General features: G+C 36.9%; 1 protein-coding gene across 1 annotated transcript in view; it reads left to right on the forward strand.

Moving 5' to 3' along the window:
• LOC147762721 (scavenger receptor cysteine-rich domain-containing protein DMBT1-like) overlaps positions 1-22709 on the forward strand; it is a 42415-nt gene extending 19706 nt beyond the window's left edge. Inside the window, exons 3-18 of the mRNA XM_087011518.1 lie at positions 13705-13863; positions 13985-14172; positions 14527-14665; positions 14783-14967; positions 15268-15406; positions 15519-15706; positions 16046-16184; positions 16302-16480; positions 16864-16996; positions 17126-17307; positions 17696-17828; positions 17949-18136; positions 18342-18477; positions 18591-18775; positions 19016-19154; positions 22326-22709. Of these exons, the coding sequence (XP_086867644.1) occupies positions 13705-13863; positions 13985-14172; positions 14527-14665; positions 14783-14967; positions 15268-15406; positions 15519-15706; positions 16046-16184; positions 16302-16480; positions 16864-16996; positions 17126-17307; positions 17696-17828; positions 17949-18136; positions 18342-18477; positions 18591-18775; positions 19016-19154; positions 22326-22503 (2590 nt within the window). The 3' untranslated portion in view covers positions 22504-22709. The remainder of the gene's footprint in view (positions 1-13704; positions 13864-13984; positions 14173-14526; positions 14666-14782; positions 14968-15267; positions 15407-15518; positions 15707-16045; positions 16185-16301; positions 16481-16863; positions 16997-17125; positions 17308-17695; positions 17829-17948; positions 18137-18341; positions 18478-18590; positions 18776-19015; positions 19155-22325) is intronic.
• Positions 22710-23490: the final 781 nt, after the last annotated feature.

The following is a 23490-nucleotide window of genomic DNA, read 5'->3' on the forward strand; positions in this document are numbered from 1 at the left end:
CGTGCATAATGCAAAAAATTACTAGGGGGAAGTATCGGTGCGGGGGAGTATTAGTACGGGGGAGTTACGATGCGGGGGAGTATTGGTGCGGGGGAGTATCGGCATGACCCCCTAGAATATCCTCACAGCATTATCTGCAATTTTTAATGTATTTTGCAATATAATTTTCATTCCTCCCGATGGATAATTTTATTAATCAAGAGTGGGGGAGGGGTGGAAAATCCCCTTGGTGCCACATATAACACTATAAATGCGAAAGGAATTACCCTATTTGTGAAGAGAAAATAAATGTATTTGTTTATTTCAAACAGCGTACTTTTCGCGCATGCGCAGTAGTTTGAGACCTGTGCTATTCCGCATATTATTCGAGTAGGAACTACATGTGGTTCATTGCCATATCTAATTTCAGTATGATGTGATTGAACGCAATCCTACTATTATATACTTAACTATATCATGACAATACGAACACGATGAACCACATGTACTCCCATAATATGCGGAATTGAAAACATGGAAAAGGTCAAGGACGTTTCAGATCGCTGACGGTGCGCGCGCGCCATCTGGTGTTAAGTCCGCGAATGACCGTTTGCGACAACTGATTGTTGAGTTACGGCAACTGATATGTTGAGTTGACGTCTGCATTTTTTGCGTGAATGGCGCACCATGCATTCGCGACATTCACGCAAAAAATGCATTGTTGAGTTGCGGTAACTGACTTTTGAATCGTTTATTGACTGTTAGATTTTGACGAATGATTAAAATGACCAAAACTAATTTAGTAGAATTAAGTTTAGATAGTTAAAGAAGGTTTTGGTTAAATAGTGCCGGTAGATTGTTGATTTGACGTCTGTATTTTTTGCGTGAATGGCGCACCATGCTTTCACGCCATTCACGCAAAAATACATTGATACATTGTTGAGTTGCGGTGACTGATTGTTGAGTTGCGGTGACTGATTGTTGAGTTGCAGTAACTGATTGTTGATTTGCGGTGACTGATTGTTGAGTTGTGGTGACTGATTGTTGAGTTGCAGTAACTGACTTTTGAATCGTTATTATTGATTGTTAGATTTTGATGAATGATTAAAATGACCACAACTAATTTAGCAGAATTAAGTTTAGATAGTTAAAGTAGGTTTTGGCTGTTAAATAGTGCCGATAGATTGTTGAATTGACGTCTGCATTTTTTGCGTGAATGGCGCTCCATAGTACTGTATATATATTACAAAATAACAGACTGCTTGCCTTCACTGCCTGGGTCAGAGATAGAGAGATGGTAAACAAACGCATTTCCATTTGTCTTACTGGTAGTTTCATATTTTCCTAACTATTATACTGGTATCAATTGCCATTTCAAATGGATATATCATTACACATTTGATCTATAAATCTTCAAAAATTTAAAAAAAACTATATCATAAAGGCTCAGGAGACGTATTCTGTAATGTTAGTTTTGAATAGCAATTTGATAATATGATGACAGTAGAAGAAGTATTGTGTATCAAGCACAGAATAACAGACAGCTTGCCTTCAATGTCAGAATCAATGTTAGAGAGGTTGTATACAAATTAAATTTCCATTAGTCTTACTGGATGTTTCATATTTTCCTAAGCGTTATACTGGTATCCATTACCATTTCAATTGGTAGGGCTATATCAATGTACAGTTTGTATAGGTAAATTGGTCGATGGTGCCCCAAATATGCTGAAAATACATAAAAATACTCAGAAGACGTAGTCTGTATGTCAATTCCCGATATTAATTCAACACTCCTCATCTAAGCAACTTATATACTCACATGGGGATTTCAGATAAGGACATCTAGACTAACACCTTGTCGTTCAGGAGGAACTTAAAATGCACATAGTCAGTTATTCCCATAAACACATTAGAGGATAGTGGTCATATGTTTTAACTTCATTTCTTCACAATATTAAAGCTAAATATGTCTGACAAAGTTTTCGGTCACATCCTCACCACCTTCGGTGTATGCTTTTACAAAGTATAAAGTTTCAGTGCTGGGTAAAACATGGAATATTTTACTTTATGTTCTATACAACTAGGCAGCAAGGATGGCTTTCCATCAGAATATCGGGGATCGTGATAGAAAAGAGGGGACTGATACCCAGGTGACGTGGTCAAATGGTCAATGATGTTAAAACTTCAGATTTGCAGATATGTTCATGAAGACAAATTAATTGTTGATGTTTCACGAGGAGAGTAATGGGGGTATCAATAAACGGGAATATTCAGATGAGAACGACAGTCACTGGTTGGTTTGTCGTCTGCCACGTGTGTCACCACAGACGGCGAGACACGCACTGGCAGTATATCGAGTAAAATAGATTTGCTGACAAGTTTCACTCCGATCAGACTGCAGTGTAAACGAGGTAAGATTTATCTTGATGGTAATTAATTTCATCATAACGAGACTCACTTTTAATTTATGGTGAAGATGATACCTGCTGTGTTATATGTATTACTGTGTATATATTATATGTATTACCTGCTGTACAAATCTTGACTTGTAACCACGCTCGGCTGTCACCTTGATTGGATAGTATTGTCGTAAAATCGTTATACGATTTTAAAACCGGGTGCATAAATTTGAAAACCACCTAGAACAACCTAAGACTGCCACATTAATCTAATTAATCTAATCAATGCACAAAAGAAGCATTCATAAGCATTCAGAAGCATTCATGTGAAACAAGATTCCAGAAATTTAAAGATAATAATCGAAATAAAATAGTGCCAGGGCCTACACTTGGCATGCTTACCGTTAATACTGCAGGCTACTTCATCCCATCGCTCGTTTGTAATTCCCGTGCATGGCATACGCTCAATCAAATCGTAAACCCAAACTCCAACCTTGACGTTTAAGTCGGTCTCCTCTACCCTCCAATTTTGTAAGTGACGTAACAGCAGAGGTCGCATTACAAATACCTGTCCAATGGCATGGCTTCTTTTTCGTAAGCCCGGTGTAATGCGAGGGCGAGGGTAGAGGAGGGATTTTAGAAATCAGGGATTTTAGAAATCAGGTTGGTTGTGTAGTACCTGTAACAACGAGTGGGGAAAGGGACACAATGCGTTGATTATAAATTTACAAATTTTGGCAAGATATCAAAGATTGAGAGTAGGATAACGATTTTTGATTTAAGTATCAGCATAAGCAACTGTGGGAGATGGGAGGCACTACATGTACTGTGGATAAACCCCTTGGCCAGCAGTAATATATATAAAATGTGTCGCTAGATCTTATAAACACTCAGCGAAATACACCTAGTGACTTTATTCAATGTGCCGTCACTTAATTGCTTTCTCGATTTCATTAATTGACGATAGTAATTGCAGTAAACAAGGAAGAGGAAATTCTGAAGACAAAACAACGTCAGGTCTTTGTGTGACTTTCTCCCTAAACACTTTTTATGTTGCTGTCAAAGAAAAAGGAGCCGAGATAGCGATCGCTATTGCAGGTAGACTTCCTCGTTTATCATTTAAATGCTCCCCTCCCCCAGCAGACCCAACTTGAGGAATGTCATAGTAGCTATAGTACATTGTATATCAGATCTTGGTTCAAGTTATGAAAGGTTTAAGCACAAAACGATAATTTGAGGCTATTTTTTCATTCAAGACAAAATTAAGTATCTATGGTGTGTGACAATAGGGACTTTACAAAGCTTAATTTGTCCTTAAATATATATTCCAGTAGCATATGAATTTAGGCGAGCGACGTAATTGTAACCTCAACCTGAGGTATCCCCGATGAAACCACCAAGATGAACACTGAAAAGCGGAGTACAAAGATTAACTTTTTTAAATATCGATTACAACATGCTGTACAATGACAATGAGTCCTAAAATGGTTAATGGACTTCTTTGTCTTAAAAGCAATTCATTTCGAAATTAAAAGAAACAGTTTTCTTCGGGGAGCGTGGGTAGACAGTTTACGTCAGGTGATTCGTTAAAGCCGAGGAGTGTTTCACTATCAAATGTGTAAATCATGTGTCATAAAAACACTATAAGAAAGTTTTTTTTTTTTTTTTTTTTTTTTTTTTTTTTTTTTTTTTTTTTTTTTTTTTGTTACAATCTGCAACATTTGTTCATTTATATAGCAGGGCGAAGTTAACGCCAGAGGTAAATAGTAACTAATACCGTAATCCTTCTCGTCCATTTATTTAAATCGTATCAAAACATTTGATACACAATGTTCATTAATGTCATAATTTTGGCGATTTATTGAAACCATATTTGTACAGAGTAGGTAAGCATAAGTTAAGCAACAGCCAGTATGAATAACAACTCCCTTTTTAAATGAGGCAAGACAACCTCTTCACACTGATTATAACCTTGAGAAAGACATTATGCAACAAGGCAAAGGAGTTATGCAAAGTTCTTTCAACTTGTGTGTGAATACAACACATTCTTTGTAGCTTTTACAAACAATGGGGGCGAGCAAGCGGAGTAATTACAATATACAATAAAAAGGAAATTAGTTTAGAAAGCTTACTTTGGGTCAGTCCTTTGCTTGTTCGAAGGAAAGAGATAGATATCGCGCCGCTCCTCCCTTTATTAAACCTTCGTGTGTTTGTGTAAAAGTGTGAAAGACAGGCAACGGTCTTGAGTCGCTGTTGATATTGTTCGCGATTAATATTGAAGTATACCTCCTTCGCCTGCATGTAAACGTGTTACTTTTCCTCATGTGCACTATATTTCTTTTAGGTGGTTGAGACAAGGCGATGAGATCGATAAAAGTAGAGTTAATCTAAACAATTAGATGCGATTTTTGTGAAATGACTTAAGTGATGTGCATGTACCTAGCATGTTTAAATTCTTGAATTTCTAATTTGTAAAGTCTTTCATACACGGCTTCATATTTGTATTACTGTCAGGCCATACTCTTTGATATTATTGTGTAACACGGGACTCCTGGAAATCTGAAGCACAGGGGATTGTGAAAGTTAATTCGCTACGGAGTCTTGTTATCCTTCATGCAGTTTTATAGCTGGGATGAACACTGCGAAGTAGAAACAGGCTTTACTTAGCTTTACTTAATATACGACAGTTTAAACAAAACCAGTCTGCAAGGCTTGCTTTGATTTGGCGTTAACCTGACACTGGTTTTAAAAGAACAAATATAAATATGTTGGATGGATTAAATCACTGACTTCGTTATAATTTAACTAAATGTGTTCATTTACACAGTAACACAGATAATATTTATAAGTTATATGTCGTTCAGCACGCATTATAGGCGAGTAGCCAAACAGTGACGATGATCACAGTAATTGTATAAGCATGGTTTAAGCTTGTTCGAGAGATAATATCAGTCACGTTTAACAATAGATAGCGAGCTATAGTAAGACTCCCTCCTCTTTAACTGATGATTTACACTGTCAATTGACCGTACTTTTATACATTGTATGATCACACAGTCAGACTTCCCCCGGTTGCACGTTGGAGTTGGATTGTCCTTGCGCCTCTGTCAATGCACCTCATTTAATTTCAATATTATAATATAAGTATAGTATAAGTAATATATTATTTCCTTATTCCTCATTCATTATCATTCATGTTTTATAAATACTTGAATGCAGTACGTTTATAAATAAATTATAAATTTATAAATTAATGCAATAAGAATTTTTTGAGACAGATTGATGCTGACGCTCATGCATGTCAATCAAACAAACAATACTTCAATTTTTGACTGCGGAAATTTCATATTGGATGAAATAACTGATAACAAATTTAACTAGCAGTTTGTAAGCAACATTAAAAACATAATCAGCTGCGCGTGCCAAACTAGTGAACAAAAGGACCGTTCGCTACGCGTGGCACGCGTTAGCATGGGTTCTAGCCTCTTAAAGCTATAATCCTATCGCCGCAACAAACAATGGGGACCTTCTGGCTGATGCATCCTGCTGTTAATTACACCTAGTTACAGCGGATTGTCTTGTCGCGCTGGACCACAGAAATCGGCGTCATGGGGTTCACTTGTCTTAAGGCCGGTGATAGGGTTAAATACGCTTAAAATCATGTTTTTGAGTTTTTTGTGTGTTTAATCAAAAAAGTATCTAACGTTGGATGTAATAATTTTTATGAATTTGCATCGCAAAATGTGTCTTTGATGAGTTTTTCAACCGGCACGCGCCCCAGTCAGGCTGACAACTAAGCCACGCCTCTGTTACTAAGGGCCGTTGCCATGAGGGGGTCGGAGCACAGTTAATGAGTTATAAGCCAATTACTTGTGCGGTAATAGGTCATAAGTCTTACATCAGCTTAGCAGCGAAGAAGTCTAGCTAGCACACTATGGGGAGGAGAAAAGTTCGTGTTAAAAGTCCATTTCCTGAGGAAAGAAAGAAAATTTTGAAAGAGAGTAGGGCCTATGCGTGGAGGTTGGGGAAAACCGGTCCTATTTGTTCAGACGGATGACTGATTTCTGAATACCCAATAAATGGGCAAAAGAGTTAATCGCCTAAATTAATTGACAAATGACAGAAAAATCGATAAATAAAAAAAAAACGCTACAAAGGATACTTTTAACCTAGCTAATTTTTGCAATATATATCGGCGAGCGTATCTGCGACACGTTACGAAACCGGAAATGATTGTTGGTCGCCGTTTGCAAAAGGTAAATCTAATGTTGACAAAATAAAATTTTATTCTCCAAGATATGATATCATGGAGCTTGAGAGACACGCGAAAAATTGTGATGTGAATGGCCAAACGAGAGAAATCCAAGCAAGGGTTGACAGCATGATTAAAACAATAAAAATAAGAACGCATGTTAGCGGCTTTGCATTTTGCGATGTTTGGAGAAAAACAATTTCAAAATCACTGATCAAACGGGAAGAAAGAGTTCAAAATGTATCCAAAAATGAAAATCACAAAAAGACCCCGAGAATAGTCAAGACTAGCAGGTAAAAAGCAAATAGGGTCTAAGGCTTCGTTCACATGCAATGTCTATTTTCTAAATTCCATTTTCTATTCGCGCTATCTTATGATCACGGTCTGTGCCCCGAATATCCTGCCGCGTAATTACCGGCAGCGCGAGCCAGTTACTTATAGTAACTTATAGTAACTGGCTCGCGCTGCCAGTAATTACGCCGAGGGATATTCAGGGCACAGACGGTGATCACAACACATGCCGCGAATAGAAAATAGAATTTAGAAAATAGACATTGCATGTGAACGAAGCCTAAGTGTCATGTGTGTAAAAATAAAATATTTATTCAAAAGCCTTCTCTCAGCCACTTTTATCGCTGATTCTTGTGCAGCTGAGCGTCTCCCCTTTATCTTAGCTGGCATTTTGAGAAATACCGCTATGAAGTAATCACTGTTTTTTTCCGTTGATCTGACGATTACCAAGTGTCGTGCAAAATAATCCCGAGCGTTACCCGTCAAAAAACTCGTATTAACACAAGTGACGGACACTTGCTCTCGACACTTGCTTGTGATCACTTTGCCGATAACAAAAAGGAATCTCTCAGGTAAAATAACTCGATTGCCTAGGAAGAGCCATTGAAACGTTCAAATGCAACTTCACGTCTCTTAATTGCGGTTAAACGTAATCGCCTTTGTTAGCGCTTCCTTCTACATATCCTTGACACCCTACGGGGCATCACTAGGCAAGGGCCCTCTCCAGAGCTGTCAATCAAAATGGCGGCACGCTTACATGCCTAACGAGTGGTCGGAAAATGTAACAAAAGCACGATTTTCTGCCCCTTCAAAGCACCCAAACAAAATATTTTTAGATGAAAATAAGCAATGGTTCCATCTGATCGTATAACCGATAACAGGTAAATTTGCCAGCTAAGCATTTGACTAATAAGCCCTGTTAACCAACCTGTGAACGTTTTTGGCTGTTTTAACAGCTTTCTATATTGACGAGATAAGTGAATCGCTGCCAAGTATATCTCACTAATGAGCAACCGATCGTTACAAAAGTTGCAACCATTGTTGTTAGGAATGTGGACTACAGCATGATATCAGGGGTTTAAGAGGAAATTGTTTGTTTGAAAGTTATCGCCTTTTGAAGTGAATAACCCATTGAAATATGGGCTGATTTAACGTAAAAGATGATAAAATCAAAAGTAAATAGTTTAAGACAATTCCCTGGTACCCCGCTGTAGTGCTTTCACCCAGCTTTATGAGGCCTTTTAAATCACTTGAATAGCTGTCTTGGTTATAGAGAAAATCCCAATACCGAAAACGGCATTTTTCCCCTCAAGTTGGCGCCAGAGCGTCATCCGTTGGACACTGTACTTAATCCCCGTCTTTAATTGGCCTTTTGGGAAGTTTGTTTTAATTTTTTATAAAAAACTTATAAGCCCAGGGCTTTGTTTCTATGACTTTGGTCCTTTTACTATCAGTCACCTTAAGTATTGTGCTATTCCACCTAAGCTATTGTGTTTGTGCGTTCGAATTTTGAAGGGATTTATACGGCCCTCCATTGCTTGTCCGCCCCCTTCTATTCACCAGATAGGGATTAAAACATTTCGAACGTTGTTAAACCGGTGTACAACGGAAACAAAATTATTACTACCACTGTGTGTGTGTGTGTGTATATATATATATATATATATATATATATATATATATATATATATATATATATATATATATATATATTTTTTCTTTTTTAGCATCAGAGCCTACATCACTGACTCCACACATTGATTATGGGATTGTTGATGTTCTCCACCCTTGTAATTGCATTGATGGCTGGTGGCGTCGTCTATTCCACGGATTTCAGTAAGTCAATTGCTCAGTGAGAATACTTTTTTAAAGTTGAAGACCGGAAATAAAATTGAAAAGTTGTAGAGCATCAATTACGCGTATTAACAAGTGTCTGATGTACAGAAAAATTTTGAATTAAAATCCATCAATTCCATTAGACTGTAAAAATAAATTATAACATGGTACATTATTTTAAAAAAATGCCAATAATCCAAAGATTAATTTTGAATCCATAATAAAACACGCGCTTTTCAGAAATGTGAACTTTGCCATCTGATTGAACATGCCCAACAAGTAATTGCTTTTGCGAATTTTCGGTTTTAGTCACATGCAATCCTCACCCTTGCGAGTATGGTGGGACATGCATACCTGAAAATAATCCTGCATCTGTGGTGAAGTACAAATGTGAATGCCCCCCTACTACTTCCGGATACAGGTGCAACATAGGTAAGTCGCCCCACTTTAAGTTTAATAAAAATAGTTGACAACACTTTGAAATGTAGGGATAACTTTTAGAAAGCACAATTACATTATGGACAGGTTACTTGTACCTTGGTACTTTATTTCCCAGGTTTGGCAAATTAACTTCCAAGGGATTTTTACTTATCTGATTTCTTCTGAAGTCTATGATCATTTCTTTTGTTTTGCTAACATTTAATATCAAGTCATTGTCTGTGCACCAATTTACTTAACTTGTAACCGACTGCCTGTATGACATCTCATCATCAGTGGTGTCATCGGCAAACTTCATTAAAAATGTATTTTCCTCCCTCGCCACACAGTCGTGGGTGAATAACGTATATAAACAAGGTGATAAGACGCAGCCCTGGGGTGTGCCAGTATTTAAAACTATAGTGTCCGAGGAGTTAAAACCGACTTTTACTGACTGTTTTCTGTTTAAAAGAAAATCTAAAATCCAATCGCAGAGTGCTGGTGGAAAATTAAGTTTAAAAAGTTTAAAATTCAATTTGCTTGGTACAGTAGTATTAAATGCTGAGCTATAGTCAACAAATAAAATTCTAACATAGGCATTTTTACAATCGAGATGTTCGAGAACTTTGTGTAAACACATAGAAAGAGCATCGTCTACACTTCTGTTACTGCGGTAGGCAAATTGGAGTGGATCAAATCTATTTGGCACTAAAGTTTTAATAAAAGACAAAACAAGTTTTTCGAATATCTTCATAGGCACCGGTGTCAAAGCAAATAACACTTGACTTGCCATGATTGAATAGTAAATAGCGGCACGCGCTCCCCTAGGGTTGGTGTGTGGACCTGAGTGTGGTTGGTCCTATCAAAACGAGAATAAAACTCATTCAACTTGTTAGGGAGTGTGGAGTCCTCTGTATCAACGGCACGTCTGGACCCTTTATACTGTGTGACAAGAGCGATATTGTCCCAGAGATCCTTTGCACTATTGGACTGGAATTTCAGTTCGATTTTTGAATTCATCTTTTTCTTTGCTTTTTTGATGGGTATTTTTAGGTCCAATTTTGTTTTACGATATGCTGCAACATTTGTTTCTTTCTCACGGTACGCTTGGTCTTAAGCTTTTATAAGATTCTTTATGTTCTTGTCAACCCACAGTTTAGTGTTCGGGTATTGCTTAATAGTTCTAGAAGGAATGCAGATCTCTTCACAAAACTTGATGTACTCAGTTACCACTAAAGTGAAGTCATGAATGCTGTTGTCCGATTTAAGGGCTGCCCAATCAGTGGATTCAAAGCAATCATGCAAGCTGTCTATCGCAGACTTTGAGAAGGATTTCACGTTTCGGGATAATGGTTTCTCACTTTTTAACGCAGTTCTGTAGACAGGTATCAGGAATACAGTGCAGTGGTCCGAATTTCCAAGGCTCGATCGCTTGATTGCTTTGTAGGCATTCTTCGTCGCACAATAACAATGGTCCAGTACGTTATTGCCCCTTGTGGGGAATGTAATGTATTGGCGGTAGTTTGGTAGAGCTGATTTCAGGTTAGCCTTATTAAAATCACCTAGGATAATGGAAACTGAGTCTGGATGGGAGTTTTCCTTTGACGAAATGACTGATGACAAAGTCCTAAAAACTTTACTTATCCTACTTAAAGGGACAACAACTGCTTGTATGATATCCATATTTCACACTAAATACATTGTAAATAATGCATAGAAATATATTAAATTCTATTTTACCACCAAGACGGCGGTTAACCCAATTATTCTGGAATTTGTGCTAGTCATCGCATCATATGACCTCCATAAATGGCTACACTCTGTTATCATCTCTTAAGAGAATATTACAAAAAAGCAAATTTTTTAGAAAAAAAATAGGGAATTATTTTGAATGTCAGATTCATTAACCATTGCTTAGGAAGGAAAATGTACTCCTTACCTCAGTTTTTTTTTTTCGCCAAAATGAAGAGTTATTATCCCTTTAACCAAAATGAAAGACGGCATATTTTATATTATGGTTATGACCATGGCCACTTATGCGTGTGAATTTAGGGGGCTCACACCATTGTAGACAAATTACATTGCTCCGGCTACACAGAACTGCAATTAAGGCTAAGAACTAAAGTACCTGTAGATAAAACTGTCTTACTGAAATAGGCCTATCCTGATGATGTAAGAATATGATTGTTTTAGCAAATCCGATGTCATCCGTAACCATATGTCCAGGGGTGAAAAAAATTGCGGGAAAATGTCCTTGGAGATATCTGGCTAATACAAAAGGCACAGAAAAACTTCCCGAAAGTATTTAAAAATAAAATGTATTAATAGCTGTATGCACCGGTATGTACAATTTTGACACATTCGCATAAGTTATAAAAGTGCTAAACAAAAGGTGTATTGCCACTATTGGGCACCAGCGTCTGGTTTGCAGTGGTGATTATACCGCAAATATTGTGACGTTATTGCAAGACGTACCGACTTCCAGCGTGTTTGCAAGTTCGTTCGGGCAGTTTGGTACTGCCTCTTCAGTTTTGGATAAACTATAGAGGATAAAGCGAGGACCCAGCTGATGCACAAAGCACAAAGAAGATGCAGTCTACCCGCTTAAATTTAATATACCGACAGAAATCAATCCTTTCATAATTTAATATGATATCGCATTTCATGTGACAATTCATGTAAGTGAACGATATGGTGACACTGGTTAAATATAAAGTTAGAAGTAGGAGTTAAAAACGTTAAGAAATCTGTGAGCTGACGCCATTAAAAACGTTTTTTAATTATTTACAGCAACTTGCGGGACAAACGCTGTTTGCGTTAAACATAATATTGAACAACCTGAATACAATGGTGATTGTGATGCAGATTATGAACTTTATTGTGAATGCGAAGCCGGTTACGATGGGGACGGGTTGCTCTGCACCTGTAAGTATAATGAAGCCTTTGGCTTCCCAGCTGGCACAGTGACGTTGGATCAACGTTGAAAACAGGTTGATACGTCGAATTGCCGTTGATCTACCTAAATTCAACGTAAAATCAACGTTGTTCCAGCCACGTCAAAACACCTTTATAATGTGATGTTGACTCAACGTTGTATTTTGGTCATTGACACAACCTTGCAGACATGGATTGTAATTTTAAATATTAATTATTGAAAACGTGATACTTTGTTTATCAATACTGTAACTAACTTTATCAAAATAATAAAACAAGTTTTTTAAAGTAAAAGTGACAGTTGCTTTGTGTCTTTAGTGAACTAGTGAATTTTCTTAAATTGTTATTCAGAAATACATGCCAATAAACTTCCTTGCAAGGTCAGCTAACACTAGGATGAATAAGTCGCTGTAAATGTGATGGAGTGAGGTTAATGAAGTTGACAGTTCTCGGTATCCTGTTACAGATAGGTTGAGATGACTGTAACTTTGTTATATATATATATATATATATATATATATATATATATATATATATATATATATACCTTGGGAATTTTAACTTAAAGGCCACACATATATACCCTACATATATTTAGCCATCAAACATGTGCTATTGCTAAACACATCCAGGCTCCAGGCTAAAAGGGTGCACCCTGCTTAGGTGCAAAACATGCTTAGCAGCTAAATGCGTTGCAAAAATCAGACAAAGCAGGCATTTGGATGTTTTTACAGTGTACGTTATAATTATGTAGCTGTTTCTTGTACCAAAAATAAAAACATTTCAGTTCATTTTAATGTCTTTTCATGCAAGAATGTTGTTTAACAACTGGGGTTGATACAATGTTGTTATCTGACGTTGATCCAACTTTCAAACGTTATGGTTCAACGTTGTTTCAACGTTAAAACAACATAATTTGCCCGCTGGGTTATTAAAAATCACAACTGTGGAGAAAATTATTAAAACTCAGAGTCCTGTGCCACAAAAGTACTAAATCAGTTTTCGGGATAACATTTTTGACCACTAAGGTTAAGCCGACTAAGGTATTTTTTTAACATAAATGTAAGTTTATATATGTAAAACGAGACCCATAAGTGAAAAAATTAACTGCGCATTGACACAAAGAGTACACCTGCCTTTATACAAGTAGAATAACATTTTTTTACATCCTGTGTCACTCTTGATGATTTTGCCTGCTACATGTATTTGAAGAAAACAGCAGGCAAACAGCTAAATTTGAGCGGAAAATCCCCAAAAGTGCTTTATTTAAGGAGTTTAATGTACCCTTTGTACACATATCTTAATTATATATCATCTGAAAGCTCAGAGTCTGCTGGTCAAAGTTAGACCTGATTTGGAAATGGCAAATGCCAAAGTAATCAAGGAAACGGACAAAATCCAAGATAGCTGCCTGTTTTTTTGCAATTTTCTAAAAACACAATTTTTTTTTTTTTTTTTTTTTTTTTTTTTGCCACGGACCCAAGCAGGTATCATAATGGTGTTTAAAGGATTTTTTGCATTGAACACGATTTTTCTGCCCCGTTTTATGTGCAACAGTGCGTTAGAAAATGGTTATATAAAACTTATATAAAACAGTCGTCATCTGGAATTCTTTGCAGTTGTAAGATTGGTGGGTGGTTCTCGTGCTGGTGAGGGAAGAGTTGAGGTGTACCATAATGGCGAATGGGGCACTATCTGTGATGACGACTGGGATGAAAACGATGCTCGTGTGGTCTGCAGAGTCCTTGGTTACAAGTAAGCACGTCAGACATTTTATGTTTCTATTGCTACTCATTTAAATCATAAAGAAGGTTACCCATTTCTAAAAACAATATCTGTTTATGTCAACTTATTGAATGTGGCTTATAAACTTCAGCCCAAGCGGCTCTGCTTCTTTTTCCGGCGCTCATTTCGGGCGAGGTACTGGATCCATTCTAATGGATAACGTCGCCTGCTCTGGAAGTGAGACCTCTATCAAAGATTGTAAACACAGAGATTGGGGGATACACAACTGTGGTCACTCTGAGGATGCTGGTGTCAGGTGCCAAACAACAACAACACCTGGTGGGTAAACAGACTGCTTTCTTCGATCAAGCTTTTTTTAGTCATGCTGCATTATGCTATTTAATTTATTTTTGCAATGGAACCGAGTCTTATACACTTGTTAACACCTTAAATATACTCAAAAACGTTAAGAACAATATAATATAATATAATATAATATAATATAATATAATATAATATAATATAATATAATATAAGTTAGTTGGCATAAAAAAGCAATGTTTCCACATTGAGCTAGCGCCATACTCAAAATGACTGTCAAAATCGATCAGATTTGTAATAAAGCAATGTGTGACAAAAATAGTTTGTTCTAATTAAAAAACCTAGCTCGTCGTCGTCTGTAATTCTTTTTAGTTAAAGTCACATTGGTGGGTGGCTCTCGTACTGGTGAGGGAAGAGTTGAGGTGTACCATAATGGCGAATGGGGCACTGTCTGTGATCACGGCTGGGATAACAATGATGCTCGTGTGGTCTGCAGAATGCTCGGTTACAGGTAAGCTCATCGTTTATTTTACTTTTCAATTCCTTCTCATTTTAATCATAAAGAATGTTACCCACTTCTAAAAAATATTTTTGTGTCAACTAATTTGATGTGGTTTACGAATTCCAGTCCCAGTGACTCTGTTTCCTTTTCCGGCGCTCATTTCGGTCAAGGTACTGGTTCCATTCTTATGGATAACGTCGCCTGCTCTGGGAGTGAGACCTCTATCAAAGATTGTAAACACAGAGGTTGGAAGACACACAGCTGTCGCCACTCTGAAGATGCTGGTGTCAGGTGCCACACAACAACACCTGGTGGGTGAACCTTCAATAACCTACACGTATTTTAGTTATGATACATAACGGTATTTAGCATATTTTTATCATGGACCCCAGTGTTATGATCTTGTTAAAACCTTGAATATAGTCGAAAACGTTACGATCAATATAATATATTTAGACGACATAAAAAAAGCAATGTTTCCACATTGAGTAGCGCCATACTCAAAATGAATGTCAAAATCGCCTAGTTTTGTAAACAAAAAGAGCAATGTGCCACTAAATAATTGCTTCTTATGAAAAACTTTGCTGATTATCATCTGCAATTCTTTGTAGTTAAAGTGACATTGGTGGGTGGCTTTCGTGCCGGTGAGGGAAGAGTTGAGGTATTCCACAATGGTGAATGGGGCACTGTCTGTGATGACGACTGGGATTATAATGATGCTCGCGTGATCTGCAGAATACTTGGTTACAAGTAAGCACATCGTTTATTTTATCTTACAATTGCTACTCATTTGAATCATAAAAATGTTGCCCATTTCTAAAAAACATATGTCAACTAATTTGATGTGGTTTACAAATTCCAGTCCCTGGGGCTCTGTTTCCTTTTCGGGCGCTCATTTTGGCCAAGGTAATGGTCCCATTCTTATGGATAACGTCGGCTGCTCTGGGAGTGAGACCTCTATCACAGATTGTAAACACAGAGGTTGGGGGATACACAACTGTCGTCACTCTGAGGATGCTGGTGTCAGATGTCACATAACAAGAACACCTGGTGAGTGAACAGAATGTTTTCTTTAATCACGTATTTTAGAAATGTTACATAATGGTATTTAGATAATTTTTTCCATGGACCCGAGTCTTATGCACTTGCTAACACCTTGGATATACTCGAAAACGTTACAATCACTATAATATAATATAATATAATATAATATAATATAATATAATATAATATAATATAATATAAAAAAGCAATGTTTCCACATTTTGCTAGCGTCATACTCATAATGAACGTCAAAATCGCCTAGTTTTGTAAAAAAAAAAAAGTGTGTGGCCAAATAATTGATTCTAATGAAAAACGTTGCTGATCGTCATCAGTAATTCTTTGTAGTTAAAGTGAGATTGGTGGGTGGCTCTCGTGTCGGTGAGGGCAGAGTTGAGGTGTTCTACAACGGCGAATGGGGCACTGTCTGTGATAACGGCTGGGATGACAACGATGCCCGTGTGGTCTGCCGAATGCTTGGCTACAAGTAAGCACATAGTTGATTTTGTATCATTTGCTTCTCATTTAATCGTAAAAGTGTTTATCATTTTTTTATTCTGATTGTTTCAACTAATTTAACATGTCTTACAAATTCCAGCCCAAGCGGCTCTGTTTCCTTTCTCGGCGCTCATTTCGGTCAAGGTACTGGTTTCATTCTTATAGATAACGTCACCTGCTCTGGAAATGAGACCTCTATCAAAGATTGTAAACACAACGGTTGGAGGACACACAACTGTGGTCACTCTGAGGATGCTAGTGTAAGATGTCACATAACAACACCTGGTGAGTGAACAGACTGTTTTCTTCAATTACGTACTTTACTCGTGTTACGTAATGCTATTTAAATTATTTTTGCCATGGAATCGAGTTTTATGCACTTGTTAACACCTTGAATAAACTCGAAATCGTTACAATCAATATAATATAATTAATATAATATAATATAATATAATATAATATAATATAATATAATATAATATAATATAATAAAGTCGACATAAAAAGGGCATTGTTTTCACATTTTATTAGCGCCGTACTCATAATGAACTTCAAAATCGCCAGTTTTGTAAAAAAAAAAAAAAAAAAAAAAAAACAATGTGTGACCACCTAATTAGTTCTATTGAAAAACTTTGCTGATGGTCATCTGTAATTCTTTGTAGTTAAAGTGAGATTGGTGGGTGGCTCTCGTGCCGGTGAGGGAAGAGTTGAGGTGTTCTACAACGGCGAATGGGGCACTATCTGTGATGACAGCTGGGATTATAATGGTGCCCGTGTGGTCTGCAGAATGCTTGGTTACAAGTGAGCACATCGTTTATTCTATGTTTCACTTGCAACTCATTTTACAGGTAATCATATAGAATGTTACCAATTTCTAAAAATTATGATTATGTCAACTGATTTAATGTGGCTTACAAATTCCAGTCCCAGTGGCTCTGTTTCATTTACTGGCGCTCATTTCGGCCAAGGTACTGGTTCCATTCTTATGGATAACGTCGCCTGCTCTGGAAGTGAGACATCTATCAAATATTGTAAACACAGAGGTTGGGGGACACACAACTGTCTTCACTCTCATGATGCCGGTGTCAGATGTCACAATATAACCACACCTGGTGGGTGAACAGACTGTTTTCTTTAATCACATATTTTAAGTATGCTACATAATGCTATTTAAATTATTTTTGTCATGGACCCGAGTCTTATGCACTTGTTAACACCTTGCATATACTTGAAATTGTTATGACCAATATAATATAATATAATATAATATAATATAATATAATATAATATAATATAATATAATATAATATAATATAATATAAAATAATTAAGTCGACTTAAAAAAAGCAATGTTTCCACAGCGCCATTCTAAAAATGAACTTCAAAATCGCCCAGTTTTGTAAAAAAAAAAAAAAAAAAAAAAAACAATGCCTGGCCGAATAATTAGTTCTAATGAAAACTGCTGATCGTCACATCATCTGCACTTCTTTGTAGTAAAAGTAAGATTGGTGGGTGGTTTTCGTGCTAGTGAGGGAAGAGTTGAGGTGTTCTACAACGGTGAATATGGGACTGTCTGTGATTACGGGTGGGATAACAACGATGCACGTGTGGTCTGCAGAATGCTTGGTTACAAGTAAGTACATCGTTTATTTTGTGTTTCATTTGCTATTAATTTAATAGTAAAGAATGGTACCCATTTCTAAAAAAAAAATCTTATTATGTCTAATGATTTGATGTGGCTTACAAATTCCAGTCCCAATGTCTCTGTTTCCTTTTCTGGCGCTCATTTTGGTCAAGGTACTGGTTCCATTCTTATGAATAATGTCACCTGCTCTGGGAGTGAGAGGTCTATCAAAGATTGTAAACACAGAGGTTGGGGGATACACAGCTGTAGTCACACTGAGGATGCCGGAGTCAGATGCCACAAAACAAGAACACCTGGTGAGTGAACAGATTATTTTCTTCAATTACGTTTTTTAGTAATGATCATAATGATGTTATTTTTTTCAGCAAGTATCATAATGGTGTTTGAATGATGTTTGCATTGGACACGATTTTGATGTCCCGTTTTGTGTTAAACAGGGCGTTAGCAAATGGTTAATGCTTTTATAAAACTCTGTTGATCGTCATCCGCAATTCCTTGCAGTTGTAAGATTGGTGGGTGGTTCTCGTGCCAGTGAGGGAAGAGTTGAGGTATTCCATTTCGGCGAATGGGGCACTGTCTGTGATGACGGCTGGGATAACAACGCTGCCCGTGTGGTCTGCAGAATGCTTGGTTACAAGTAAGCACATCGTTTATTTTATGTTTCTTTTGCTACTCATTTTAATCACAAAGAAAGTTACCCATTGAAAAACTGATTATGTTTACTTATTTAATGTGGCTTACAAATTTCAGCCCCCAAGGCTCTGTTTCCTTTTCCGGTTCTCATTTTGGCCAAGGTAATGGTCCCATTCTTATGGATAACGTCGCCTGCTCTGGGAGTGAGACCTCTATCAAATATTGTAAACACAGAGGTTGGTGGTCACACAACTGTCGTCACTCTGAGGATGCTGGTGTCAAATGTCTCGCAGCAGTACCTGGTGGGTGAACAAATTTTTTTTCTTTTTTTTTTTAATTTACAAAATTTAGGCATGCTACAAGATGGCATTTACATTATTTTTGCCATGGGCCCGAGGGGGGGGTATTATAATGGTGTTTAAATGATTTTCGCACTGGGTACGGTTTTTTGAGTCCCATTTTATGTTAAACAGTGCATTAGCAAATGGTTAATGCTTACAGTATATAAATAATTTCTGATCATCATCTGTAATTCTTTGTAGTTAAAGTGAGATTGGTGGGTGGCTCTCGTGCCGGTGAGGGAAGAGTTGAGGTGTTCTACAACGGCAAATGGGGCAATGTCTGTGATGACGGCTGGGATAACAACGATGCACGTGTGGTCTGCAGAATGCTTGGTTACAAGTAAGCGCATTGTTTATTAGTGGGAATGAAAACGAGGCCCAGACAAGCACACACGAGTGTCAGAACCTCTCCGGTAAAAGTGAGTTTTTGAACACTTTATGGTTATCAGTAAACATGAAAAAAAGTAACTGGGCTATGTATGACTGATAAGTAAAGCCATATAGGTAGGAAATGTCCGAGTACTCTAAAAAGAAGAGAAAGATATGGAAAAAAAGGAAAAAAGAATCTAAATCAAGTAGTGGAAAAGATAGCACGAGTACTACTAACAAGGTAACAGTGGTGAGCAATTCTCAAAGCAGTGAGGACTTAACGTTAGCACAGCTTTGTTCAACGCCTGTGGAGTCATTTAAGGTTATGAATAACAACAATACATAATGTGTGATCCCGGCAAACACTCAAACGAGAACGATAACCACTCAGTAAGGAGCTCATAACTCCAGAAATCAAAGACATAGCGCAAACTTTAGAAATAATGTGCCCAAAACTTGAGAAACTAGACGTTATTGAAAGTAAACTCAAAGTTTTTGAGATACGGATTAATAAGGTCACAACTGAAGTAGGAGATCTAAAACAACACGTAAATGAACTAGAGAAAAGTGTGAAATTTGCGTGTGACAAATTGGACGAGAATGACTTGAATAACTAGAATAATTCGTAGACATCGACCGATAGTGGCAACATTTTCATCCTATCGCAAGGGGATGGTGAGAAAAGCCGCGCCGCCCACTTAAATAGTTGGCAAACCCTTTGGAGTAAATGAACAATTTCCGAAGGAGATCAATGAAAAGAGAAAGCTTTTGATGCCCCATATGAAAGCAACAAAAAGAGATGGAAAGAAGGCTGTTTTAGTGGTGGATAAATTGTTCATTGACGATCGTGAGTTTAACCCCCCCCCCCCCACACACACACACACACACACACAAACACACACCCAACATGCATCAGAGCACGACAGGTGGAACTACTACTACCCAGCAAGATTTTATTCATGCTGCGGGTCAACAACGCGCTCGCAGCCTATCAGACCGTGCCGAGAGAGGAAGACGAGATAGACCTATATAGTTAGACGATTTTGCAACTTACACTCGTCACATAGAACATTAATAGAGCTAACAACTTGAAATGGTAGAACTTAGCAGGGTTAACTGTCAATGTATGTGGAGTTTTGGGAAAAGAAAAGACGTCTTTCAATATTTATGAAAATTGAAATGTAATATCCTCTGCTTACGGGATACACATTTTACTTATGAAAAAGAAGCTCAGATAAGGAATGAATGGGTTACTGAGTCTATTTCAGTTCTTATACTTCAAACGCCCGAGGCGTAGCAATTCTACTACAAAATAACATAAATCTTAAATTGCTACAGGAATTCAGGGACGATTCCGGGAATATACTTTTTCTGAAATTTGATGTCGGTGATAAAATAGTAACAGTTGCAAATATTTATGTTCCTAACACCAATAACCTGGCATTCTTTGGAAATTTTTTTTAAAAAATCGATGAAATGGATAGTGAATTATGATATAATATAATATATGGATATTTTAACCTGGTTCTGAATCTAGATATTGATTACCATAATTATTCACGAATATATATCCCTAGAGCAAGATGAAGTTTTCTAAATATGATAAAAGAAAACGGCTCTGTAGACCCATATGGAGAACTATACGGCGATGTGTATAATTTTATTTGTTGAAAAAGAAACCCAGGGCTCCGTATCTAGGAAGGTTCGCTATGTTGCGCACGTGCGTTAGTGTCTCGATTCCATAACCGATTCTATTTCGAGATACGGGGCCATGGAATCGAGACACTTGCGCACGTGAGCAAGTATATATATTAATACAAATACATTTTTCTTACTTAAATGAGAATAGCATTATTATTAAGTTTCATGCAGGGGCAGATAGTTAAGATAAAGTTTGATTGTGTAAAATTAACAGGAATATCTTAACATCAGTTGTAATAGAATTAAATGTAAAGTCAAAGCCATTCAAAACAACCGTCTCGTCCGGTCTTCAGTTATTAGAAGTAGAAAAATTCGACCAGAAAGCAAAAGGGTGAGGATGGGTCACATTTTTATTGGTGTTTAACCGTTTATGTCCGATGGTGAATGATTTACCATTTTTTGCCAAGTGCTGAATGAACTATTACAACTTATTTTGGGCGGTAGCATGAAAATCTGACTTCCGGAGTCAAAATTTTATAATGAAAATCTGACTCCTCCTATGAATTTTGACTCCCCCACAAAACTTCATACATCTTATTAATTTGAGTATATGACTTTTATGTTGTAGTATGCCTAACTTTTAGTTAGTTTGCAGGTGAACATTTCATGAGAAAATAAAAAAATGTGTATTTTACCACCCAGTGACTTCCCTATGAAAAAGCTATTTATTTGATATTTGATATCATTTCAACATCTTTTTTGTTAGTATATTTATAAAAGATATCTTTAAAATATTCGAAAGTTTGAAAGTATTGGGTAAAGAATTAAAATAAAATCACAAAAAAAAATCTTCATTTTGATAGACATGGGATATGGATTCCCAAGTTTTACTTAGTCAGCATACCATTATCTTCCTCATAGTTTGCATTGTGATGTACATTTTTTTTTTAGTTTTTGAAAGTTTGGTTGTGAAAATTATTAAATAAATATTTTTTTCACATGGAGTCATTGGATGGTAAAGTACTTATTTTTAATTGTCTTTATATATCAATTTCATTATGAAAATTTGACCGGGGAGTCACCTTTTTAGGGGAGTCAGATTTTCACGGTACAACTGGATGTACATAAATACCGGATATGTAGACCATTGTGAAGAACATCACAGATCATGATTCATAATTTGTAAATCTGTAGTAGGAGAGGTGTAGAAGTCTCAGTCGCCATTGTTACGTGTTGTAAGTACATTGTGAATTCTCATCCAGATTATGCCTGCAACCTGTTAATGACTTTATATTTGATTATATCATAAAGCTCTCTTCAATCAGTTAACCTGATAATTCTAGAACTTTCTTTAATCAAAGGATTTCTAGTTATTTAATTAAACCCATAGAAACACAGCTGCTTTTTAAGAAAACTTAAATGAAACCTTCTGCTATATCTATAATATTCGATAACAATGTTTATGTTGCAAGCTTAAACGCATTATAATTGCCTTTTGTAGCGACCGCGGCGCAACTGCAGTCGGTAGTGCTAAGTTTGGCCAAGGTTCTGGACCCATTCACATGGGCCATGTGGCCTGTACTGGCGGAGAAAGATCCCTGAAAGACTGTCCCCACGGAGGATGGGGATCACACAACTGTGGACACTGGGAAGATGCTGGTGTCAGGTGTTTGCCATAAGAACATATTACCAAAGCATAATAAGGGTCCACCTTGACAAAGTAACAACATAATTCTTTTGCTCTTGCACTGACTTGAAGATTTCAAAGTATCATAGTAAAATAAAAATTCCTGCATGTTAAACGTGATAAAAGAAATCCAAAATTAGATTTACCATGAATATAAACACTCTGACATATATAACCTTGCCTCTTACCACTGCTTCACCCCTGCTAAACACCTGTTTATATACATCTCTTTCATTTTAATAAATCCAAAATGGCTGCCAACAGATAGAAAAAACATTATTTAAAAAATATTTAGCTTTTTAGACATACTGTAGAGTTCATTACACAAAGATGTCTCCTGTCCTACATATAGGTACCATTTTGTGTGCAATTATATATATAGTTTCACAAGATGGCCGCCAAATCCAATAGAGAGATATAATAACAATTAAAAGTTTTTTTTTTCGTAATACATTTTTTTCACTTCTGGTTCACAGTCGGTGTAAAGAAGTATAAGGCAAGATGATACAATCCACTAACCAGAAATATCACACTAATGCAAATAAACAAGTCATTATCCAATACTTGCGTTTTTATTCAGCGTCTTGATGGATTGTTTTTATTAAATCTTACCAATTGTACGACCAATGAATATTAAAGAATCCAGTTTATCACCATACCACATAACTGCTATTCGGTGATTCCTGTCCATCAGTGACAGATAATTCGAAAAATAAACTTCCACCAACTTTCCTCCAAACCTGAACGTGCCCATTACTTCTGCCAATACTAAACCTGCTCTCATCTGAGAGCAGTATCATCGTTCAGTCGTTGACTGCCTGGTGTCTGCTCGGGATATCTTATAAACCATCATAATCGTTGAAGACGGACCATTCCCCGCACCAAAACGCAGCAGATACTCCAGCGTAGTAGTCTAGTGCAATCACACTGCAAGCATGCCACAAATCTGCTTCGGTTTGAGATAAGGATGAAGTATATA

This window comes from Lingula anatina, chromosome 4, assembly GCF_051362555.1.
Source record: "Lingula anatina isolate TDL-2025a chromosome 4, LinAna3.0, whole genome shotgun sequence".
Lineage (NCBI taxonomy): Eukaryota > Metazoa > Brachiopoda > Lingulata > Lingulida > Lingulidae > Lingula > Lingula anatina.